This window comes from Eublepharis macularius, chromosome 12 (assembly GCF_028583425.1).
Source record: "Eublepharis macularius isolate TG4126 chromosome 12, MPM_Emac_v1.0, whole genome shotgun sequence".
NCBI lineage: Eukaryota > Metazoa > Chordata > Lepidosauria > Squamata > Eublepharidae > Eublepharis > Eublepharis macularius.
This window is the reverse complement of record NC_072801.1, coordinates 36,290,307-36,313,438: the sequence shown is the minus strand read 5'-3', so window position 1 is coordinate 36,313,438 and position 23,132 is coordinate 36,290,307. Positions and strand designations below refer to the sequence as shown.

Below are 23,132 nucleotides of genomic sequence, written 5' to 3'. Positions count from 1 at the left end.
GATCTTGGGTAGCAAGAGCTGGCTAAAACTTCAGTGTGTGTGTGTGTGCTATGGGCTGTCAAGTCGCATTATTGACTTTTCCAGAGAATCTTGTCTTCTCATGATGTGACCATAGTATGATAGCCTCAGTTTTGTCATTTCAGCTTATAGGGAGAGTTCAAGCTTAATTTGATCTAGTACGCATTCATTTGTCTTTTTGGCAGTTCTTGGTATCCGCAAAAGTCCGTTGTTCACCTGATACAGATAAGTGGAACCTCTATGTGTCAGGGAAGTATACCTCTCTTGGGGGAAAACAACACGAGGGGGTTTGTTGATTTATCATCCCACTTTCCTCAAGGCCCTCCGCTGTTGACAACAGGATGCTGAGCTAGCTGGCTCCACCATACACAGATGCAGCAAGAGCCCTCCGTAGGTTCTGACCCGTTATTTTGCAAGATTCTGCTTTGCAAAGTCCAGGAGGATGGCAGAGTTGGCACAGACTGCCCTCCCTTCCCTACCCTGAAGATGCGGGCACTGGGAAGGGTGCGTGCGTGCGCCCATGTATATGAGTGAGAAAGACAACGCGGCTTGACGTCCTGCCAAAGGCAGCCTCTCCATCCTTTTCTCCCCAAGACGTGTGTAACTTTTCATCGCGGGCCCTCCCATTGGCGGAGGCGCCTCTCCCCCCCGACCGGGCCAATGAGAGAGCGCCCTGCTACCTTCCTCATCAGCATATCAAAAGGAAAAGGCGAGGTTAATGAAGCCCTCGTAAAGGGAGGGGTTGTTATCATCATAATAAAAGGAAAGGGGAGGAGCCCCGTCGCTTCCGAAATCGAAGTTGAGACGAGAGCGGTCCGCACGCGGCGGTCCATCGCGGCGTGGAGCGGCTTTTCTTCTTCGGCTTGGCTTGAAAGGGAGGTCTGAACGGCGGGCTAGTTTGTGGGAGCCAAGGCGAGGCGGAGGGTTGCCTTTGCTTGAAGAACTGGGGTCATTCCCTGCCCAAAGATAAACTGCGGGGGCGGGGGTGCATAAAAAGAATCCCGACTGCCAAACCATCGACGGATTAATACGAAGTTCCCGGGAGGAACAGAATCGGGGTTCCTTTGTCGGAAGGCTCCAAGGTGGACGGGGTGCCAAGGGAGCCTCTCCCGAAAGGTGCCGCTCAGTTTCTTCTCCAGATCTTTGCCCAAGTCTCCTGGTCCCGGCATCAGCATGACTGAAATAACAGAGAAGGAAAACGAGCCCCAGCACAACACAGACTCGCAGCAGACTCCGGGCACCGGCTCCAGCCTCCAGGAAACGAAGGTAAGCCAACTCTGTATTTCCCTTTATTTTACAATACAGATATGGACGTGGTTCATTGACCCGATTGCTGCAGCCTCGTTCGAAGTGTAAAGAGCGGGGCTGGAATCACTGGCGGGGCTCCCCCTCCTTGGTACACCGAACGGTTCCCACTCCGCCCATCCCTCCGCTTTGCAAACGGCCCCGCCAGACTCGCGCGTTTCTGCGGCAGGCTCGCGTCTCCCTTGCTGCGCTCCGCTCCCTCTTCGAGCGTCCAAAGCCTTCGCCGCCTTTGGCTTTAATAATCCGTTGCGCTTCTCCGGAAGGGGATGGGGGGCTTGCAGTGAAATATAAAGCCCGCGCTACCATCCCATCGCCGTGCTTCCCCGTAACCGCAGCCGTTGCGGTTGAACCGAGTGGCACCATCCGGTTGCCGTCTCGTCTGCGAGCCCCCTTTTCTGCAGTGCTGGCTGTATGTGGCACTGTGGGGTGAGGATCGGGGCGAGGGAGGGGGGATATCATCTGGGGCCGAAGTTCGGGCGGGGGTGCTTTTTGATCGAGGCTGTTGAATTTGACGAGCGATCGCATCCCTTCCTGTCGTACGACTCTGGTTTGATTGCCGTGTGTGTGTACGTACGTACTTGGGCATTTAGGTCATCAGCGATAATATTAAATATCTGTATGTAATCCGAACCATCCTTGTGCTTCTGGATCAGCGATCCAATTACAAAGGGAAATGGATCTTCATAAACTGCACCCTTGAGTCCCTTACAATTCGATCTTTTCATTCTCTGCCTTTCTAATTGTCATCAGAATTGTAAATGGGTTGCATGTACCTACGACATTCTCCCCCTTTTGCCCTCAGTCATTTAGAAAGCAAATAAGGGGGGTTTTTTTAATTGCCGTTCTCATCTGGCTGTGCATAGGATATTAGCGGCGACATTCCTGAGTATCCTGTTTTAAAAAATGCGGGTGGCTTCTGTACACGTGTGTGAGGAGAGGGGGGAGTTCCAGAAGGTTACTAGTGTGGGAATCATAATAACATGCTAATGATGGGGGGTGGAAACCAGCAATTTAGCCTGGCGGGCCTGTGCGCGCGCTGTGTCTCACTGCAGCACTGTGACTTATTAGCACACACTTTAATTGCAGGCTTTGCTGTTCTAATGGCTGTGTTCTTTAGCAGCCCAAAGGCAGAGCACCTTGGAGTCAAATCTGGGTGGGGAGGAGTGGGGAAAGGAGGGGGGAGGGGCTGTTAAATGTAGGGCTTCTTTTGTTAAGGCGCCTAGGAATTGCCCTTTTGGACCAGTCCAACATACCGCTAGGCCAGGGTGTTTTGTTTACGAAAGCAGCCACAGGGATGCCTCTGGGTGGTTCACAAGCAGGCATTAAAGTGAGGGAGACGGCTTCTCCGTGCCGTTTGCTCCCAGCACCTGGCACTCAGAGATATACTGCCTCTTCACATGGAGGCTCTACTAGCGGGCAATAGCTAAGAGCCCTTGTTATCTTTCCAGATCTAGAACCCTTTTGGCTTTAGGACATCCTACAATTATAAACATCCTGTGGCAATGCCAAGGTTCACATAGCTAGAAGTTGTTCCCAGAAGCCCAGTTCACTACTCCTTTCTCTTTGCAGTTAGCATGAAAAAGCACTCTGTGCGGGTTCACTACTATAACACTATAGTATACTATAACACATGTTTCTGTATTGTTGCCAGCCTGGGGTTTTTTTTGGTTAGGATGCAAGAAATAAGAGCTTTTAAAAAAAATGCATTGTTAACGGGGCCCTTCCCCCAGCCACTGGAGTTTGATAATAGTGAGCACATGAGTCAGGTGAAGGAGTATGTTAGTGTGAATAAACAGGGTAGATTTTCTGACTGTTTTGATGTCGGCTTCTCTGCTGATGTCAAACCTATGACGATGGTTAATTCATCCAATATCTCTCGTGGGTTTTAAAATCCAGGGAGATGCCAAGCTGCAGTTTCTGCCCTTGTCAAGTTCTTATTACAATTGACACAGCAGGTGTGTGTGCCTTTATCACATGCCAGTGCTCCAGAACACGTAGTTACTTTACTCCACAGTTCAGGGATATAGCATGGGGGGTGGGGTGGGGTGGGGTGGGGGGAGAAATAGGAATGTTCTGTGGATTCTTTGCAAAGATGCTCCCAGATGGCTTTAACGTCTGGGCATGGGATAGTTGTTCTTCCTTCATATTAATTGCTTGTCATTCACTTTTTAATTTGCAAACCATTTATTTTGGCTCAGAGCCACTGCTGGTGAAAAGTCTGGGAGGAAGGTCACTGTCGCATTCCAGATACTTGGGAAAATGAAGGGGCACTTTATAATTCAGCTGGTGGGAAGCGGCATGGTGTAGTGTTTAGAATGTCAGACTTAAGATCTGGAAGACCCAGGTTCCAATCCCTGCTCTATCGTGGGTGACCTTGGGTCAGGCACCCTCTCTCAGCCTAACCTACTTCTCAAAGTGGTGGTTGTGAGGATAAACTGGAGAAGGGAGAGTGATGTTGTAAGCCACTTTGGATCCCCACTTGGGAGAATAATAGCTTTGCCTGGGATTTTAGTACTTTAGGGTGCTGAATGTGTCCATGTGCTCTTAAGGGAATACATGCACCCCTCCAACTGGAAACTGGCATATTGGGGGGGGGGGGAGGTTCCCCCCAACATGCATTAGTACTCTGCGTATGCGTCGTGTAAGTGTAAGGAAGCATTCCAGCATCCAGCACCTCTAGATGAAGTTAAGTGTTTCAGTCCAGAAAAAGCCTGAGCAGTTGAATATAATGAATGTATGAATTGGCCTTGACGTGATGAGGGGGAGAGAGGCTGACTCACCCAAGGCCACCATCATTGCTCTTGACTCAAGTATCTTTGATCTAACTTTTTAAAATGTTGTCTTTCTGTTCCAATTTATCCATATAAGGTAGTGTCTAAATCCCTCCATACCTTAGGGGGGCTTGGGGGTTACTCCTCAGGACTGGTTCTAATATGAAATGTACATTGCCGAACACTTGGTTACTCTTGGCTGAATGTTTAATATCATCTCTGAGGACATGCGAAGTTGGATGAGATGAAAAGGTAGCCACTAATCCGTAACGGCTGATTTACACATGCAAGAAGTCATTTTTTCCTACCATCAGGGAGCAAAGAACAAGTGTTAGGGACTGGCCCCATAATGTTGAGAATGTATACTTAATTAAAGGTTGAACATGACATATGGTATCGTACTGGTGTACCTTTCAAGGGGACAGGATGATTGACTACCCTTCCCTGTCCAACATAAAAGGAGCTGAACCAGGACTACTGGCTCCACCTCTGCAAAATGCAGAGTGGGCCCAAGTTGTCCTACTACCCCTCACAGCCTAATCTAAGAGGGATGCCTAAGGATTCTTTGGTGCTACATTGGCACCAGGAACGGATATTGGGTAGGGGGCTGGGGAGGCAAGCAGTAGTTAGTAAGCCCTATTGAGCACAGTGGGATTTGCTTCTGAGTAAATATGCGTAGAATCAGATTATACATTGTGTGTTTCTCTGCAGAGATGTCGGGATCAGCCGAGACAATCTTGTTGAATGTTCCTTCCTTTAGCGTCTTGCATTTGAAGTACACATTACCATCTAAGGGGTGTGGGGAATAAAACCCAAATCCAGAATCTAACAATGCAGTCCTATGCAAAGTTATTTCAATTTAGTCCATTGATTTCAATGCACTTAAACTGAAGTGACTGCAATTTAAAAGCTGCTGAAGACCACAACTAACTTGGAAAAACTTTTCTGCTCAATTGCTTCCCCTCCAAATAATCCAGCACAGCATTTGCCTGGTGCTTTAATTTGCCATCTGTCTTACAGGCCATTGCCCTTACAGCAACCCTGTGAGTCCGGATACTGCTAATTACATTTTAATGGTCATTCATGGCATTGTCCCAGAACTCTCCCTCTTCCACTCAGTCCTTGGTGAAGAGATGGAGAGAGAAGTTCGCAACATGCTGCGGGGCAGGGCACAGGATCTGTAGTGGCTCCTGTTAGCGTTGTGATCTCCTGAATTCTCTTTGATTCTCGGCTGAAACTGGAAAGGTGTGAACTGTAATAAGTAATATAGGACTCACTTCCCCCAGTGGCTATTACCAATCATTTAGGGCATTTTCATAAGATCACAGAGCCTATCCTTACATTTTATTTATTTCATTTATATCCCACCTTTCTCCCCAGCAGGCATCCAAAGCAGCTTACGTTGTTCTCCTCTCCTCCATTTTATCCTCACAACAACCATATAAGGCTGCAAGTGTGTGACTGTCCCAAGATCACCCGGCAAGCTTCCATGGCAAAGTGGGGATTCGAACCTAGGCCCAACACTACCTACTATAGCACACCGGCTATTACATATGCCTGCATCACACATAGGGTTAAAGCACATTTCCAGCCTGTGTGGTTGAAAATGTTCCTGTGACACTTATTCAGTAAAAGGGCCTCTCACATAGCTGATCTGTCTTTAGGTTTGCCCACAGGCGGGGAGGAAAAAAGTCCTGTCCTTTTAACCGAGGTTTACCATGTGGAAATTGACAGCTGAAGCTTTTGATGGCATGGAGGTAAATTACATTCCTTGGTATTTTCTGCAAATCAAAACTGATATGAAAGGAAAAGTTAGAGGGACTGGTTTAAAAGCCGGCAGCCCATCTGCCTTTGCTGAGGCACCCATTCCATAACTGGTCATTGGTGTGGGAAAGAGCTCTCTTGTCCAGAGCAGCAAATTTTCTCCTTCCCTACCATAGTGTATGAATGGAGGGTTGCCTCTTTTGAAGGGGCCTCTCACTGTTCTATGACGGAATGTTCGTACATAATTACCCGAAGCCATTCTCTGCAGGTTTATTTGGAGGGAGGGGAGGATGCCGTGATAGAAGCCTATTTATTAACTGACACAGGAGATATCACATATTTACAGCATTCAAAGCACACTATTTTTTATCTGGAAAAAATAAACTGTTCTTTCCTGTTACTCCCATAATTGACAGGAGACCATAGAAGATCCCTAGTCTGGCAAGTGTGTGAACTGGTCCGGCAATCACAGGATCCTGCTTGTCACAATTTTTTTTTAATAAAAACAGAAGCAAAGCTGAAAGTACGGGCTGGGAAAAATATGAGACTTTCTCATGTCCCCTTTTAAGCTTGAGTATTTAAAAAAAAAAGGCGAAAGAGCAACTTTTAGAGAGGACACTGGGGGTTGAGGCAATCTGCTAGTCTGCCCTGGGCTTCTGAGCTTGTGAACTGCATTTCCTGCCCTTTCAGACTCTGGAACAAACAGAGTCCCGCATCCTCTTCCTGTCTGAGATGCCATGAATGTTGATCGAACTGGGGAAGAGGAGGAGAAAGGGCTAGATGATGTTTCACTTCTGCAAGGAAACTTGCACACGCTCAGAGGCATTTCTGGGATCATGACTGGCTCAAGGCACTTTGGTGCCTGAGATGGAAACCCCAATGGACTTTCTTCTCCCATCTCTCACTCCTTAGCACTTGGGCAGATCTTGAGAGGGTCCACTAGATCAAAGAGGAGCTGGGCAAACATTTATTTTCAGAGACTCCTCAGTTGACTGTGCTGTTCAGTGAGCACGCAAGTTGTTGTTGTGTTATGTTTTTATTTATCCAATTGTGTTTTTTAAGTGCCAGAATGCTACTGTTCCCGTGCACACCTGCACTCATTTAACTGGGGCTTCTTGTCGTCTTGCGCCCCTGTGAGTTGGTCTCCTTCTCTCAAGCCTTAAAGTTGCCCTCGCTCTGCACCTCCCTTTACCCCATGGAACTGCAGCTGGGGGCTCAGCACTAGCTCAAAGGACACCCCCCCCCTCCAGTTTACTAGGGAGGGCCCTCCCACTGCGACAGGTTTTCTTGAGGTCCCCCTAGTGGTAACGTTCCAATTTTTTTTTCTGGGTTCCCCCATAAACCTCCTATTGTCCAGGCTTTCACAAGTGGAAACAGACACACTGACCCTTGTCTCACAATAAGGATCGCTAGAGTTGCCAGCCTCCAGTTGGGGCCCAGAGATCTCCCATAATGACAACAAATCTCAAGACTAGTGAGATCAGTTCCCCTGAAGGAAGTGGATGCTTTGGAGGGGTGGGCTGTATGGCATCACATCCTGCTTAGGTCCCTCCCCTTCCCAGGCTCCATCCTCAAATCACCAGGACTTTCCTAGCCCAGAATTAGCAACCCTAAATCACTGCCTTACATCTTAACCTCATCCATTTATCATGTCTCTGAAAGCTCTTCTTTGCCTGCAGTACTAGTGTAAAAGTGCTTTGCAAAGATTAAAAGCTGGTCCAAAAACAGATGGGTAAAATATGGCCCATTCAAAATAAGAATGACTACAATTCAAAAGCCACCCACAGTTAAACCTAACAAAGGTTTTAATATATGAGTTTTTACCAGGTCTGAAAGAAAGGGATGTGCCTCCCCACTTTGGGGAGGGCATTCTATGGGGGCTGGCTTCATTTGCTGTGTTTTCCACCGGTTTTGGAGGTATGATGGTTTCGTAAAAGAACCAGCATCATTATTTGTTTCAATGTTGATCACTTCTAAATTCTGGCTTGCATTTGACTCTTGGGTGGATGGAGGAGTTGTAATTTTTTTAAAAGCAAAAGAGTGCTTAACAGACTGTCTAATCTCCCAAGGGATCTAGTTGTACTTATTATGGAATAGGTACAAACATTCAGCAACATGTTCTGTCTAGATAGGTGGCTATGACGGGGGATGAAACGCAAGCAGTGCACTGGCATTTTGGGTTCATGTATTATGCAACAGAGCTGAGATGCATCTCTCTCTCTCTCACGTACACACACACACATGGAAACACACACAGATTTTACATTGCAGTCCAAAGCAGTGTTATAGCCATCTAAGTCTGTTAAAGTTGATGGGCTTAGAAGGGTGTGACTCTCTTAAGATTGCACTGTTATGTTCCTGGGTGAACAACTGAAACCTGAAGAGCTCTAGTACATGTGTGACCATGAACTGCATCTCCCAAAAAGGCAAAATAGGGACCAAAAAAGACCACATATTAGGAAGAAAATGTACCACACACAAGTAAGCATCCCCGGCAATAGGGATGACTGGAGAGTATGGAACGACCTGGCTGCCACGAAAGTGTGCATGTTAGATTCTGCCTTTCTCCTCGCAATGAACAGTAACAGATGCCCTTCCTCTTGTCCTCGTCGTCATCTCAATCATTTTTTTTCCTTTTTAAGACCTTTCATTCAGGCAGTCTGGCCTGGGTTCGGATTGCAGCTCCTTCTAAGGGAGCTTTGAGGAGGGTTGAGCGGGCAACAGGGAGGGGGAAAGGAGGCCAGGATCAATCGCTTGGGGAGTTCCTGGCTCCTGCTAGGGAGATAGAACTGATTTCCATGGTTCTTTCTCTTTGAGCAGACAGCAGCTCAGCCAGCCCCGGCCAAAGAGTATTTTTGAACCAACATATTTGGCTGAAAGTTTTCCAGGCTTCCTTTTTAAAAGGGTTTCTTTTTGTAGCGGGATCAGAGAGACAGACAAATCCTCCAATTCTGTGATCCTCCTTGATCACATTTAAGGCCAAGGTGTCTTGGCAGAGAAAAGCATCGTACATCAAGGTCTTACGTGTTTATGATGCGTAAGGAAAATCTTAAGTCTGTCCTTTACCGCAGCCCCTTGAGCAATACAAAGAATTAGATGGTGCAGGCGCAAGAGCTTTCTGCTGATACACATTCTTTTCTTCTTCAAGGCCACCTATAGATTTGGAAGTGAAAAATCTCTACTACCCATAAACATTTATTTCTGGTTAACATCTGCCAAAGCTTCAGGAAGCCCTTGAAAAACTTAGGCTTTGTGATTTGGTTGCTGAGTAATGACAGACCTGTTCTTTGCATATGTTCAGAGAACATACCAATGCCGCTGCTTTAGGCTGAACCAGACCAGTGGTCCCTCCAGGGATCTGTTAGTCACAGCTCTTTACAATGTCATGGAGAAGTCTCTTTTTGTACAGTTACCCCCAGGGTTCTGGCACCTCTTAAAAATGGTCACATGGCCAGTGGCCCCGCCCCCGATCTCCAGAGAGAAGGGAGTTTAGATTGCCCTTGGCGCCACTCGGCGACCTGCTACTGCGTTAGAGTAAAGTGAAATAATTACTTTATGTACCTTTGCATGAAACCATTGCATTCAAAATAGATTCCAAGGGTTAGTTGTGAGGAGCTCTGGCTTAATTTGAACACTGCCTGAAGGCTTGAGAAGACAAATCACAGAATAAAGTAGATGCCCCAAGAGCCAGCGTGGAGAAAGGATAAGGCTTGGAAGTGGAAGACCTATGCTTGAATCTTTGCCAGCCGTGGTACAGATGCACTGTATAGTCTTAATTAAATTGAGAGTGTAGGCATTAGATATCTACAAGCTGGGAAATGGTGTTTTTTGTGATTATATTTCTATGAATGGAATAAATCAAGCCATTAACTATGTGATATGCAATTGCTTTTTCCTCCTCATGTTGTTCGGCTTCTTATTTTCTCTGTATATTTTAGAAAGGAATGTGTTGATGGTGGGGGGAGCTTTATGGTTTTCCTCCGCAAACAATGTGGACTGGAAACTTAGTGAAGTTTCTATTCCTTGTTGTCTTTGGAGGCCACAAAGTTGCCCTTGTGACTTATTGCATCTGTTGTTCCTGGAAGAGTTTCCAGTATGGCTGTCATCACACAGGCCCTTATTTCGTCAGTTTTGCACTAAAAATCGTTTCTTCTGTTATCGTTGTTAGAATGGATTCTCCCATCTTTTGACGACTGCTTGCGCTTCCAGTCAGTCACATTAAAAGGGAAAAGCGCAATTCGACGGTCTGTCAAAGTGCCTCTGTAAGCGGGGCCTTAAAAATCCTGCCCTTTTTAAAAAAAAAAATTCACATATTTGCGCTATATCACTCTTCTATTGTACCAATGTTGTGCTTGACCAACCCAAAAGCCAACCATGATAGGTAGCAGAGGTTTCCCGCCCATAGCAGAATAGCACTATAGCGCTATAAGGCTGACGTTTTTTTAAAAAAATTACTTTGAGGCTTAATTGCGGGTCGTACTGGGGCTTGTGGGAGTGTAGGGCAGGAGAATCAGTGTTAGGTGAGACAGATGATCGGGGAGAGTGAGCGTTTTGGTGTTGCAAAGCGTTCATAGTCAAACCAGGGCATTCACATGGAAGTGGATAAAGACGACATAAAGAGTCACAAAGCATGAATTGGGGAGAATGGCGAAATCGCAAGAGAGCTGGAATAAGGTGAGCATTCAGCGGGAGATGGCGCTAGTTTGGCACTGAATTTATGGCTGTGTGACGATGACCTATGTCTTCCTTCTGCTAAAGATGTTGTCTCACTGGAAAAGAGAACCACAGATGCATCTGATGAAGAGAGCTGTGGCTCTCAAAAGCTTATGCTACAATAAAGTTGGTTAGTCTTAAAGGTGCTACTGGACACTCTGCTATTTTGCTACTACAGACTAACACGGCTAACTCCTCTGGATCTATGACCACAGAATTTACAGGGAAACCAAAGGGGATGGCTACCAGTGGAGCAACAGACTACCTGAGCCTTACAAACATGAAGCTGCCTTATATTGAATCTGACCCTTGGTAAGTACTGTCTGCTCAGACTGGCAGCAGCTCTCTAGGGTCTCAGGCAGAAGTGTTTCACATCACCTCCTCCCTGATTCTTTTAACTGGAGATGCCGAGGACTGGACATGGGACCTGCCACATACCAAACAGATGCTCTAGCTCTACACAACTCCATGTTCCTCTCTCCTTCTCCAACTGAGATTGACAACGCAAAGTAAGAAATGCCTTACAGGGCAGGTTCTTACATCCCATTGGCTGGAAAAAGGTGGTGAAAAACAGTGGTGGCACAGTGCAATGGATGGAGTGGCCCCTATCAGTTGCCTGCCAGAGCAAAGGCTGATGGTGGAGCTATCTGAGTCACTGCAATCTGCTTCTGGAGCTGTGCATTGCCAAAAAAGGAGGGCAGCCAGACTCTTCTGGTTCCCTTGAGGCAGATCTCCAAAATCTCAAGGATACCTTTTCCAACTGTGCTACCTGCAGTCCTTTTGCAGCATCCACTCCTGGGATCCTCTGCATACGTGCAAAGGTGAGCTTTCCTCTCCATTCAGGGTTCTTTGATGTTCAGAAGGGTTCTGGACATGGAGTGGGATGGGCACAGTACTTGCCCCTACCTCTTGCTGTGCCCCTTTGCACACAATCAGCCTCTTCCAGTTTGTTATTTACTCTCTTCTATGAATTCAGGCATTGAAGGAGGGTATTTAAAATAGCTGGCAAAGGGGAAATGTAATAAGGGGATGCAAATCGAAATCTGTAGCCTTGAGGGCCCCTGATGGAGATGGAGGGTAGCACCCAGTGTGGTGAGGGGGGGCACAAGGGGGTGGCCAGCTAGGGCTGGTGGAAGGAGTGATCAGGATTTCTCCATTCCAAACCCATAGAGTTCTTGTTTCTCTAAGGGGCCAACCCTCCCCCCAACCCAAGCCCAAGCCCATTGATGATCTGGTTGAAAGAGACTCCAGCTGTGCACCAAAGTTACATGGGAATCAGTTAAGTAGGAAATAGAATGTTTATATCAAGCTGCTTTTACAAAGTTTGCTAACTAGGGATGCAAATAGGTAGAACATCTTCTGTCAGTATTATCAATGATGTGATGAATAACATCTATGCAAACCTGAAGCAGAAAGGGCAAAATCTGCCCCCACCTTCCAATACTGGAAATCCTTAACACCAGCGGAAAATGAGATTTGGATCCAACTCATTACAAAGACTCAACTTTTACAAATAATTCTCACCAAATGGTGCTGACACTGAGGGTGGAGCTGTGCCACACACCCTTGTCGATGTGAAAATTGTTCACAAGACACCTGTGATGTTTGTGCAACGACATGTCAGACTTCACTGGGTGCTACAATTAACAAAATTGTTGACAGGAAGAAAGAGCATTTCCCCTGCACTGAGACATTGTAGAAGGGGAAATGTGAATCCCAACTCTGAGGAGATGGCTGAATCCTCCACTACAAAGGATGTGCCTCTACATTTTGTAGCATGACGAAAGTAGTATTCTGAATTGTTTTTCTGTCTTTGCAAAAATAGGTGAGTGAAAAATTCTCCCTCACCCTCATCTGCTCCACACTGAAACCTCTTGAAGCTACTTTTCATTAATTAAAAGGAACTCTGAGGAGTTTGAAAGTGATACCTGCTTTGTCACAAAATGTTGAAGCATGTGCCTCCCCCTTACTCCTGGGTCCTCTGTTTTCTTTAGGGGACACCCCCCCCACACACACACACAGACATCTTTTCAGGGTATAAACTTTCAAGAGTCCAAGCTCCCTTCTTCAGATACAAGGAGTGGAGATCCCTGAGACTTTATATCCCAACCAGAAGGTGAGAGGGCTATTGCAAGGAAGGATACAATGGATTCTGATGCCTTTCCTTGCAACACCCCTCCTACCTTCTGGCTGCGATATAAAGGTTCAAGGATCACCACTCCTCCTTGTATCTGAAGAAGGAACCTCTCAAAAGCTTATACCCTGAAACTTTGTACAACTTGCCATCGGCTTCTTCTTTTAGCTGAGCACAGAGCAATTGCAGGACTTGGGGCTACTTGGGTTTGCTACAGTTGAACAAGCTTGGATAGGTGGAACAGACATAATATGGGGATTAACTTTAAAATAGAACCCTGGTTTGGGGAAAGAGCAAGGACTAGAAAGGGAGTAGATGGGAGAAGGATGTCGAGGGGGCAAAGCCAGTGAGGGAAGGAGAGCTAAGAAAGCCCAGGCTTTTAGAACGAGTGGGTTTAAAAGGAGAGAGAACATCTAGAATCAGGCATGCGAGGAAGAGATTGCGGCAGAGCGCATCAGCTTCTGTTGAGCAGAGAGCCATTTAAGTAACTGTGGAAAGAAAGATAAGGGTGAAGAAGTTGGAGGGATTTAAAGAGCAGAGGCTGAGAGGAAACTCAGTGAAAGCTGCAGCAGAAAACACCCTACAAAAGCTTGTGTGTGGTAAGTGTGTGTATGAGACAGAGAGAGAATGAATGAATTGAATGAATGAATTCTAGTGACAGGAGAGAAAAAGGGAGAGAGCATGTAGCATAAGAGGCAAAGTAGCAAAGTGGTTGAAACATGAAAAACTTGGAGCTTGCAGTTGCTGTAGAGCTTGACAAGGAGACACTGTAGAGACCGTGGTAAGGACGACAAGAAGGCCAACACAAGGAAAGGAGGGCCGGCAAAGAACAGGCATGGATAGCAGCACCTGATACAGAGAGGTGTGAATCCTGAATACATCAAGAAAGAAGCAGCAAGGTTGGGCTGTCGTAGAAGAGAAAGGAGAAACGAAGAAGCTGAACACGCCTCGAGAGTTGGGAGCTCATCATGGGTCCAAGTTTGAGGCCTGAGTGGGAGACAGAACTGGTGTGCATTTGTGTGCTGGGGTGGGGGGGGTAGAACTGCAGGAAGTCCAACATCATCTGCAGTATCACAAATATGGGGGAGGAGGTTTTTTGGAAAGGCCAGGAGCTGAGTTGCCGATGAGACTTCCATTTGCCAAGCTGTTTTCACAGCAGCTGGGTTAAAAATAGCTCTGAGGGGCTGGAGCCTCACGTCAAGAAATATTAGTTTTTTTAGCAGCATCTTGGCAGAGTGAAAAAAGGGAGGAATGGCATCGCCTTCTGTTCCAAAGGCTCCTGGAAACTGTCCTCTTGAGCATCACTTAAAAGAGCATTATGTGAGCCATCGTGGGCAAATGACAAGATCCCCATCTTTCAACTAGAAATGTGTCAATGTTTTCCTCTATGGGGCAGGAAAATCTTGGTTTGTTCTTATTATTCTCTGCCAGAAAGCCATTCCTTGCCTACAATCCTGTGTCACATGCCTACATGCAATATCTTTTGCCAGATCTTGGGAACTTGCACTTTCCTTTTGGAAAACAAAAACCAAGTGGAAAACAAAAACCAAGTTCCTAGTCCCTATAATGGAAGGAATCTGGGCAGTGACTGAAAGGAGAGCTTGTGTCATTGGTGCTGTTATTCCTACTCAAGTTCCATCCTGCGCTTGTTACTTACTTACCCATATCGCTTCTCCTGCTACCATACTTTTCTTGGAGGAGAACAATGAGGGCTTTCCTGTTCTCTTCTAACCAGAATTTTAGCCAGTTTCTTCTGTCTAAATAGCCTCCGTTCTCGTGCTGCCACCAGTTCCCTGGGCAGTGGGAACTCTGTAGCTCTCTTGACAGATGTATTTATGTCCTTTATTTATAGCCTCCCTTTCTTGCTGAGAGCTCTGGAATTTGCTGTGCATATATCAACAGATTTTTCACCAAGACAGAATGCATGGCTAGCAAAAGCTCTCTTTGAAAAGGAGGGGGAACTTTCCCCCAGCTTTAATAGGTGTGTGTGTGTTGGGGCTGCTGCTGCTGCTGCTGCTGTACAATGGTGAGAGAAAAGCAGTCTGCACATGCTCAGAGGCATTTCTGCCCCCATTATTATTTCATGTGGTAATACCCCTGTCTTTGGGAACAAATAGCAGGCCTTAACCCTGTGGTTCCCTGTCTATCTTTTCACCAGCTTCATGTTTCTAGGCTGTTTCATTTAAAACTCCTCGCCTTCTCCCATTCTGGTTACTTCAGAGGCAGGGGTTAAGCCATTGGAGGGGATAGACACAGTCCTGTCTTTCATAAACTTCCAAAGCAGAGCCATCTCTACGCAGCGCAAAGCTTGTCTGGCACCACCTTTTTGGTCTCTGCAGAGGGGGAAGGTGGGTCACCTCATTGTGGCCTTTCCTTGCCCCTGCAGCTGGACTCCCAAAAACACAGCAAACAATTCTACATAGAATTGGCAACTTTTGAACTGCTCCCAGTTGGCTCTGCAGCAATTGTCAGGTAGTATTATTTAGCTCCATACCCTGAAAAGCTTCAACTGTCTTTTTCTGTATATTAATCTCTATTAAAAGAGACAGAATTTTTTTCCTCCTTGCTGGCCAGTTGGCAACTGTGCTACCAGACCTCTCCTGCAGGACCAGTTCTTGGGGGGGGGGGGGCTGATGAACCCCAGGGATCTGGTTCAGACCCAGCCATCAGTGGCACATGAGGTGAGCAGAGAGATGCTTTAGGGAAGCACCCATGTTCTGTGCCTCTAACATTTCAGGCTCACTATTGGGCTGCCTATGCAGGGCCCCTTTCAATAACTATTAAGTGGTAGCTACCATTCAGTGATCCTGGCCAGCAATGGCTCTTGATAGATCCGTTCTCCAAGGATTTAAGGGACCCTTTCTGCACCAATGGCTGCTATCACATCTTGGGGCAGAGAGATCCATCCATCACTCATGGGCTGTGTGTGGCAAACTTCTCAAGGTGCACTGCCCGGGAGGCAGGCCTCTTTCCCCCTTGCCTCCATCGTGGACTAGCCCTCCCTCAATCCTCTTGCAACTTACATAATTCATTTCTACCCCACTTTTCTCCTCAGCAGGGACCCAAAACACGTCACAATAGTCTCCTCTCCTCCTCCTTTTTATCCTCACAAAACCCCTGTGAGGTAGGTTAGGCTGAGAGTGTGTGACCTTCAAGGTCACCCAGCAAGCTTCCATGGCAGCATGGGGATTCAAACCTGGGCCTCCCAGATTCTAGTGCAAAATTGTAATTGCTACACCACACTGGCTTTTTACACTCCTAACTGCTCTCTTTAACTTTGTCTTGCCTACCAAATAAGCTCTCAAGTGCTTTGGCTGGGGCTTGCATCGTTATGCTTTGAGCAGCACCTGGCAAGCTGCTGGAACTAAACAATAGATGTAGTGGTATTAGACAGTCTGGTCCATTAACAGGCTGGGAGCTTTTCAGGCCCTTGCATGGGCAAGCGTCAGAATTCTGTCAGGCCTGGAGTGGCTCCCAGCCTTCCTTTGCAAACCCCCACCCCACACACGCTGAGCAAACCAGCCGGATCCCCCAGAGACCTTGAGAGATGTTGCGGCTTCCATTAGCCAGGCAGGTCTGGAGGGTGGAAGGCGCTCTCTCTCTCTCTCTCACACACACACACACACAGTCTCTCTTGCTCTCACTCGCTTGCTCGCTCCAGTGGCTGTAACTCATCACTGGGGCTGAAGGCTTTTAAGCTGAGCCTGGCGAACCAGCTGGGTCCCCTACTGATGCAGCAAAAAGCCAGCTCCTGTGATGTATGCAGCCATACACACTCTTCCTGCTGCTTCTCTTTCACCTTGTACTTTTTTGTCATTCTCTGTATTCTCCATGCTCTGCGTGGGGAATAATGACTCTTTACCCAAAATATAGTCATTGGGGTAACTGCTTCAGTTGGTACTGCACTGGAAAATTTTCCGCAGCCTTGTGCTGCTCCTGAAAACAGAGATGTCGACATTTTATATCAGTCGCTCTCTACCAGTGGGACTCACCTGGTGCATACTGTAAAGTTAGTAGCACAGGGTGCTTTTGTACACCATCAGTGCTATATGCCTACACTCTCAGAATCAGTTTTGAAAGACAGGCCTCACCTCTGGAATATGCAATGGAGTAATAAAAATTGGGACGACTCTGAGCATGTGCCGATTGTCCTCTCCTCCTTACAGCCATCCAGGGTCAGACAGCAGGACCTGATCATGGAGTTCAAAGGGTGTATGTGTAAGCCTTTATTAGAGCAAGTTATACCTAATCCAAGCTGAGATCAAGGAAGATAGTTTGAAAGAGGCATCACTGCTCCTGCAGTGCCAACTGTGAGGTGGAGCTTGGATTTCTCCTGGAATTACAACTGATCTTCAGAAATCAGTTCTCCTGCAGGAAATAAAACCTTTAGAGGGCAGATTGTACCATAGATTCTAGGAGACACCCATTCACCGTGTGTGTGTGTGTGTTTCCCTCCTCCCCCCTCTCATTGGGTAAAAAAGGTGGTGGGAAGCTTGAAAGCAGCATTCTTCTTGCTATTTGCAAACAGCAAGAAAAGTGCTGTGGCAGCTCTACCCAAATATTTCCAAAGTGAGTAGCTAGCATCCTGTCGGGACGGATTGGATCACCCCCACGTTTTTGGGTTGAAGTAGAGTGGTTAGAGGTGGTCGGCATCTGTAAAGTGGAATAGAACGATACACCTTCCTCAGTGGAGAGATACAGTCATAGGAGGAATTTTGGACAGAGACAATAATATATTACGAAGGAGGAATATTCCCACTACATGTTACCACCACTTCACCCAATAATAATGAGTTGCAGTAAAATGTAGTCTTTGAAAAAAGATATTTGTTTTTGTAAAATTGTACCTTATAACTTTGTATGTCATTATTTATTGGGTTATTTATTCTTGTATTTATTGGTGTATTTATTGCAAATTGTTAATGTGCTTGAAATTTGTCAGTCAATGAGTGTTTGTATATATATGATTAATTTCAATTGCCTTTAGAATTGTATCAATTACTTCCGGTATAAACTGATATTAACGAATGCCAGTGGCTGTTGTTATACTTTCATTGTTATTTAATCACTGATATTTATGCACGACCACTTTAACGCTATATTATAAAAATTATATTAAAAATTATATATTAGGATTGATTGAGTGTATTATGGGGACTTTGGTCTGTTTAGTACTACTACCCCACCTGGAGGTTGGCAACAAAAGTCTTAAGCATGCTTCAGGGAAGGATAAAGATATAAACTGAGAACTCTCAGAGCCTATCCAGTGAACACCCTTCCCTTTGCTATGTGTGTGTGGAAGAGAAGGAAGGGGATGCAGGTGGCACAAACTCTTGGAAAGGAAATGCATCATTTCCTCCTTAACTTGCATCAAGAATGGAGGAGAGTTAATTTTTGTGTAGGGCAGCAGAGCACCTGGAGCTATTGAAGGACAGAGGTGTGGTATCATGCCACTGAAGTTCTCTTCCAGAATCCTATTCTATTCTCTGTGCACTGCTGAGTATTTCCTCTTTTAATATACCATGTGGAGCTCTCTCCATCTGTCAGACCCTGGGATGGCTTTGAGCTGAAAAGACAGCAGGTGGCCAGCTGGCAATGGAGCATTCCCCTTGAGACATCCCTACCGCAGCAGGCATCATCCTGGCTTTGGGGCATAATCCTTGTGGCCAGGAGCATCTCTCAGCTACTTTGGCTTTCTATGAATCCAGCCACTTCATGTCCCTATAAATGCCCCAGATTAAACTCCTGTTTAATTTTAGGATTTTCTTAGAGCTTCCATTCCTGCTCCTTTCAGCTTATAACTGGCTAACTTCATCCATTTTGATCTATTTCTTTTAAAAGAAAAAAATGTCATTGTTGGATGATCAATATTAACCAGCATCTTCAAGTGAAGTGGAAGAAATGATAGACTAGGATTCAAGTCCTATCCCTGCTCTAAATTCCTTTTCCAACCAGGGATAAATTATTCTTTTTGGCCTCCACTCACAAATAAAGCTAATGCTGGCCTGTCTCAAAAAATACTGACAGCAATAAAGATCACAAATTGTTTTCAGATTTAGAAGTGTAGTTGTAGTTTGTGGTGATAGCACTGATTCCATCTTAAGCTCTCCCCTAACCTGTGGGAAGCTACAGGGAAATGCTACTAGGTTTAATCTAGTTTTGGTGAAAGACCACTACAGATGAAGGATGCCTTTGAAATACTAACTTAGTTGACAAATATATAAGCAGCATATAGTGGAAGCAAATACACACACACTTACAAGCAGACAGCATAGCTACTAATCTTGCATTAAGTCTTCAAAGAGAACCCAAGGAAATCTAAGCCAGCTGCAGCTGCCAACTCAGGGGTGGTATTGTAGCTCAACAGCATCTGCTTTGCATGTAAACACTCCCAAATTCAATCCCTGGCACCTTCAATTAAAAAGGATTAGGTGATGTAAAAGACCTCTACTTGAGACCAAAGAGAGCTGCTGCTGATCAGAATAGACAATGCTGACCTTGATAGATCAAGGATCTGTCTTCGCATAAGGCAACTCCATGTGTTCAACTGACTGTCTCTTTTTAACCACCAAACTTACCCGAAATGCACTTTCCTATAGGGTGGATGCTATCTGATGCATACTGCACTGCCAAAGCTGGAGGAAGAGTCTCAGTTATCAGGGGGGCATGTCCTGTCCTTAGTACTCGATGGTAGCCCATCATCCTTGATATATTACTTAAGTATATTACTTAAGCCTAAGAAAGGAAGGTTTCCTAGTATCCATATCTAGGCTCCAAGCATCCCCAGGCTACTGCCTCTGCTGTGTCTTGAAAGTGCCTGACTAAAGCCATTTTTGCTACAGATTTCAGAACAAGTAGCTTAGACTGATATTGTTGGTGAAACTTCTCTTTGAAATAAATTGACACACAAATATTTTTGAAGTATTTAAAAACAACTTGTTCCTATTCTCTGTCTGATGGTATAAACCTTCCTCATGTATACTGTTCCTCAGATCTTTCTAATAACCATTTAAAATGTATATTGAGTGTTCAACATGCTTCATATCTTACTGCATAAAAGGTGAGGCGTATTGGCGACGACTCACCTTTTATCCTGGGGCAGGCGCACTGAGGGGCCTGCAGGTGTGCCTGCACCAAGATAAAAGCTGAGTTGTCAGCGTGGCAGGCCTCTGACAGGCTGCGGAGCCAGTGGGGAGGTGCAGTGTGGGCCTTGGGAGAACCGTGCTGGTGCAGCTCTCCCAAGACCCCACTGCTAGAGCCCATTGTATTGATTTTCGCAATGGGATCTGTTTCTAGTATATTATATCAGTAATCCTCACTACAGCCCTGTAAGGCAAGCCAATATTATTATCACCCCTACTGTGCAAATGGATGGGAGAGGGGGCAAGGTGTACATACAAAAGCCACTTTATTTTAGAAGCAGGATCTCAAGCGGAAGCCTTTTGCCTCACTTGATACTTTTAACTGGAGGTGCTGGAGAAACTGAGCCCAGGGCCTTCTGCAGGTAAAGCAGGTCCTTTACCACTGGGCCACAACCCCTCCTTGCTTACTTACCTCTGTGAGTTAATGGCTGAGATTAACCTGCTGCTTCCTGGCTCACATCTCGGTCTTTGGGCTCCTACACTTTGCTGGCTGTATTTGGATTGAGTTTCAGGTGTTGGATTTAAGCTGCTCCAAGGCTAAATTCTTAGCATTTGCTATTTTTTTAGCTGAGTGACTGGATGTTCATTTGCTGTTTTAAAGAGCAATCATTATCCACATTCTCCCCAAGACTAACTATGCAGTGGGTGCTGAAAATGGCTTCTTGTGTTCTTTAGCAATCCTCTCTCCCTACCATTTGGCAGGAATACTGATGGGTTGCTAACTCCAGACTGGAAAATTCCTGGAGATTTGGAAGTGGAGCCTGGGCAGGGTTTAGGGAAGGGAATCTATAATGCCATAGATTTCACCCTCCAACGCATTCATTTTCCCCAGGGGAGCTGATCTCTGTAGTGTGGCGATCTGTTGTAATCTCCAGGCCCCACCAGGAGGTTGGCAGCTCCCTCCCAAGTTCCCTTTGGCTGGCTTGAAAACACTAGCATTTGCCATATGTTGAATAGACTGCTGGGTAATCTTGCTAGCAAGAGAAGAAGAAAAGTAGAGAATGAAGCCTGAGGCTACTTGTGAGCAAGCCAGAGCTGGCCCCACTCATCGCAACATCTGTGTTGTTATTCCTGCCCAGAGCAATAAGCGATCGATTGCTGTTGAACTGAGTTGGCCTCTTCTTCCAGGCTCATAAACTGTGCTGGTGGTGGCGAGTTCCTCTTGCCTGCATTTTCCTTTCTTTGTAATCACTGCAGCAAGGCAGATTGAAAGAGTCTGCCAGGCAATGTGACTTTCTCATCATTCTTTCCCCATTAGGTGCCGTTCCACAGATCTTTTCTCCCGTGGGCAGCTTTTAGCAGACAAATGACCCATGGACGGGGAAAGGTTAAGCATCTCCCCCTTCCCTGCCTGTTGCTTCCCCTCCCACAACTGTGTTGTTGTTTTTTAAGATACTTTGCATATCTTCCCTTCTGCATCTAGTTTGGGTATTTGGCCCAGATCTGAGCCCGCTCGTGGGGTGGGCGGAGTACAAATTTGAAATAAATAAATAAATAAAATAAAATCTGTATGTTTTTCAACCTGTAGTAAAGATAAGGTGCGGGGAGAAGATTGCATCCTGTCCACTACACATCCCAGCTTAGTCCTCCCTTCTGGCTGTTACGTTGGCTCGGGGCTCTTTTAAAACATTAACCATCCACGTCTATGGCTAGGTTTTTCACTTTAAATTCTGGCAACAGGGAAGTCGAAAGCAGTAAGTTGTGGTCACGTAGATACACAAACAAACAAAAAATAGGAGCGAGCCTTTCTTTCCCAAGGACATTTTTCAATTTGGGGAGGGAGAGCACTGAACAAAATTCAAGTAAATATTTTCTCTTTGGGGATAACCAAAAGGCTTTTCAAGGCAAGATTGTACTAATCCAAAATGTTTCATATGAAGAATTTTATGTAAGACTGTCTGTAGCATTAGATAATGACAAGTGAGGGACCTGCAAGGATTTGTGGGAGGCACCTCATTCCAACACCATTTCCTCTTTCCTTTTGCTGGAAGCCCCCAAAGCCTCTTCCCTTTTCCTGCCCCCTTGTCTCCTTCCCATCCACCAACCTACCTACCTTTATCTCCCATGCTTTCACTTTTCTCTCTTTCCCAGTCCCCAGCCCTAGCAGTCTCTTCCGGGAAAAAGTTGGGCTAAGTTGCCTAGTGCTGGCCACCGGGTTGGATCCACTTGCATGGTGAGCCCTCAAGAACTTGTGAAGGGCACGTTATTCTAGGGTTACCACCAACCTCCCTGTCCCCAAGGCCCAAACCAGGGGAGAGGGGGGTTGATGGGGCATGCGCATCCGGAGCACTTCCTTGTCGCCCCGGGAATGATGTCAAGGAAGTAAAGGCCCCCATGTGGACCTGATTTAATCAAAATCTGGGGCCCCCTCCAGAAATGCTCTGGAGTGCGCTGTGGGGCATCTGGGTCCATTCTCCACACCTTTCCCCTCCACTGGCCAGGAGAGAGGTGCTGGGGCGGAGGCTGGGAGTGGGGGATCCTAGCCCCCTCCCCACAGCATTTCCCCTGTATCCCCTTCCCCGCAGCATTTCCTCTTTCCCTCCTCCTGGCAACCCCCATATCCTCACCTTTCCTTGCTTCCATTTTTCCTTCCCACCCACCCACCAACCCGACCTTTCATCTGTCCTTCCATCTTCAGCTATGTTTATTTTTGGCTTTTTTTTTTTAGGTTTCAGGTTGTTCTGCAAACTTGGGGCTTTTCTCAGACTTCTAGAAAGATCCAATTTCCAGATTTAAGTATAAATACACTTGGCCACACTGAGCGTTAGACACTGAACAGAGTGTACAGTAGAGATATACAGCATATTTTCAAGGACACATTTACAGTTTTAATGTGCCTAATTTTATCCACAGTTAATACACTATAATGTGTGTGATACTATATTACAGAAGCATTCCCTGTTTTTAACATTACAAGAATTTAAGGCTGCTTTCCACATGTTCTAATTTTGGGGGGGTTTCCCAGTCCCAGAGCTGCGTCATCTCGATCCGCTTCAAGAACTCACCTTGCACAGACTTCCGGTTTGGGATTCATGGAGGTCTAACGCAGCTCCATTTGCGGAGCTGACCGGATTGCCGTTTTAACCGGCCGGAGGGGTGAAAATAACCCGCGGCCGACTGCTCTCAGGCGGGGAGCAGGCAAAGAACGCTCAAGACCCTAGGGTGAGCTAGATCTCGGACGAGGGGGGGCTCTACACAAGGAGTCTCCCCCCCCGATCCTTGAGGTCCCACCTTGCGACGGGTCGGCTATAATCTCTGCGGCAATCTTGGGGCCAATTCGGCTGG

At 46.3% G+C, this 23,132-nt stretch overlaps 1 protein-coding gene across 1 annotated transcript in view; it reads left to right on the top strand.

Moving 5' to 3' along the window:
• The first annotated feature begins 1,180 nt into the window (after nt 1–1,180).
• The window catches only part of STAC2 (SH3 and cysteine rich domain 2), a 47,705-nt gene continuing 25,753 nt past the window's right edge, over nt 1,181–23,132 (top strand). The window contains exon 1 of the mRNA XM_054994872.1: nt 1,181–1,284. Within this exon, the coding sequence (XP_054850847.1) occupies nt 1,192–1,284 (93 nt within the window). The 5' untranslated portion in view covers nt 1,181–1,191. The remainder of the gene's footprint in view (nt 1,285–23,132) is intronic.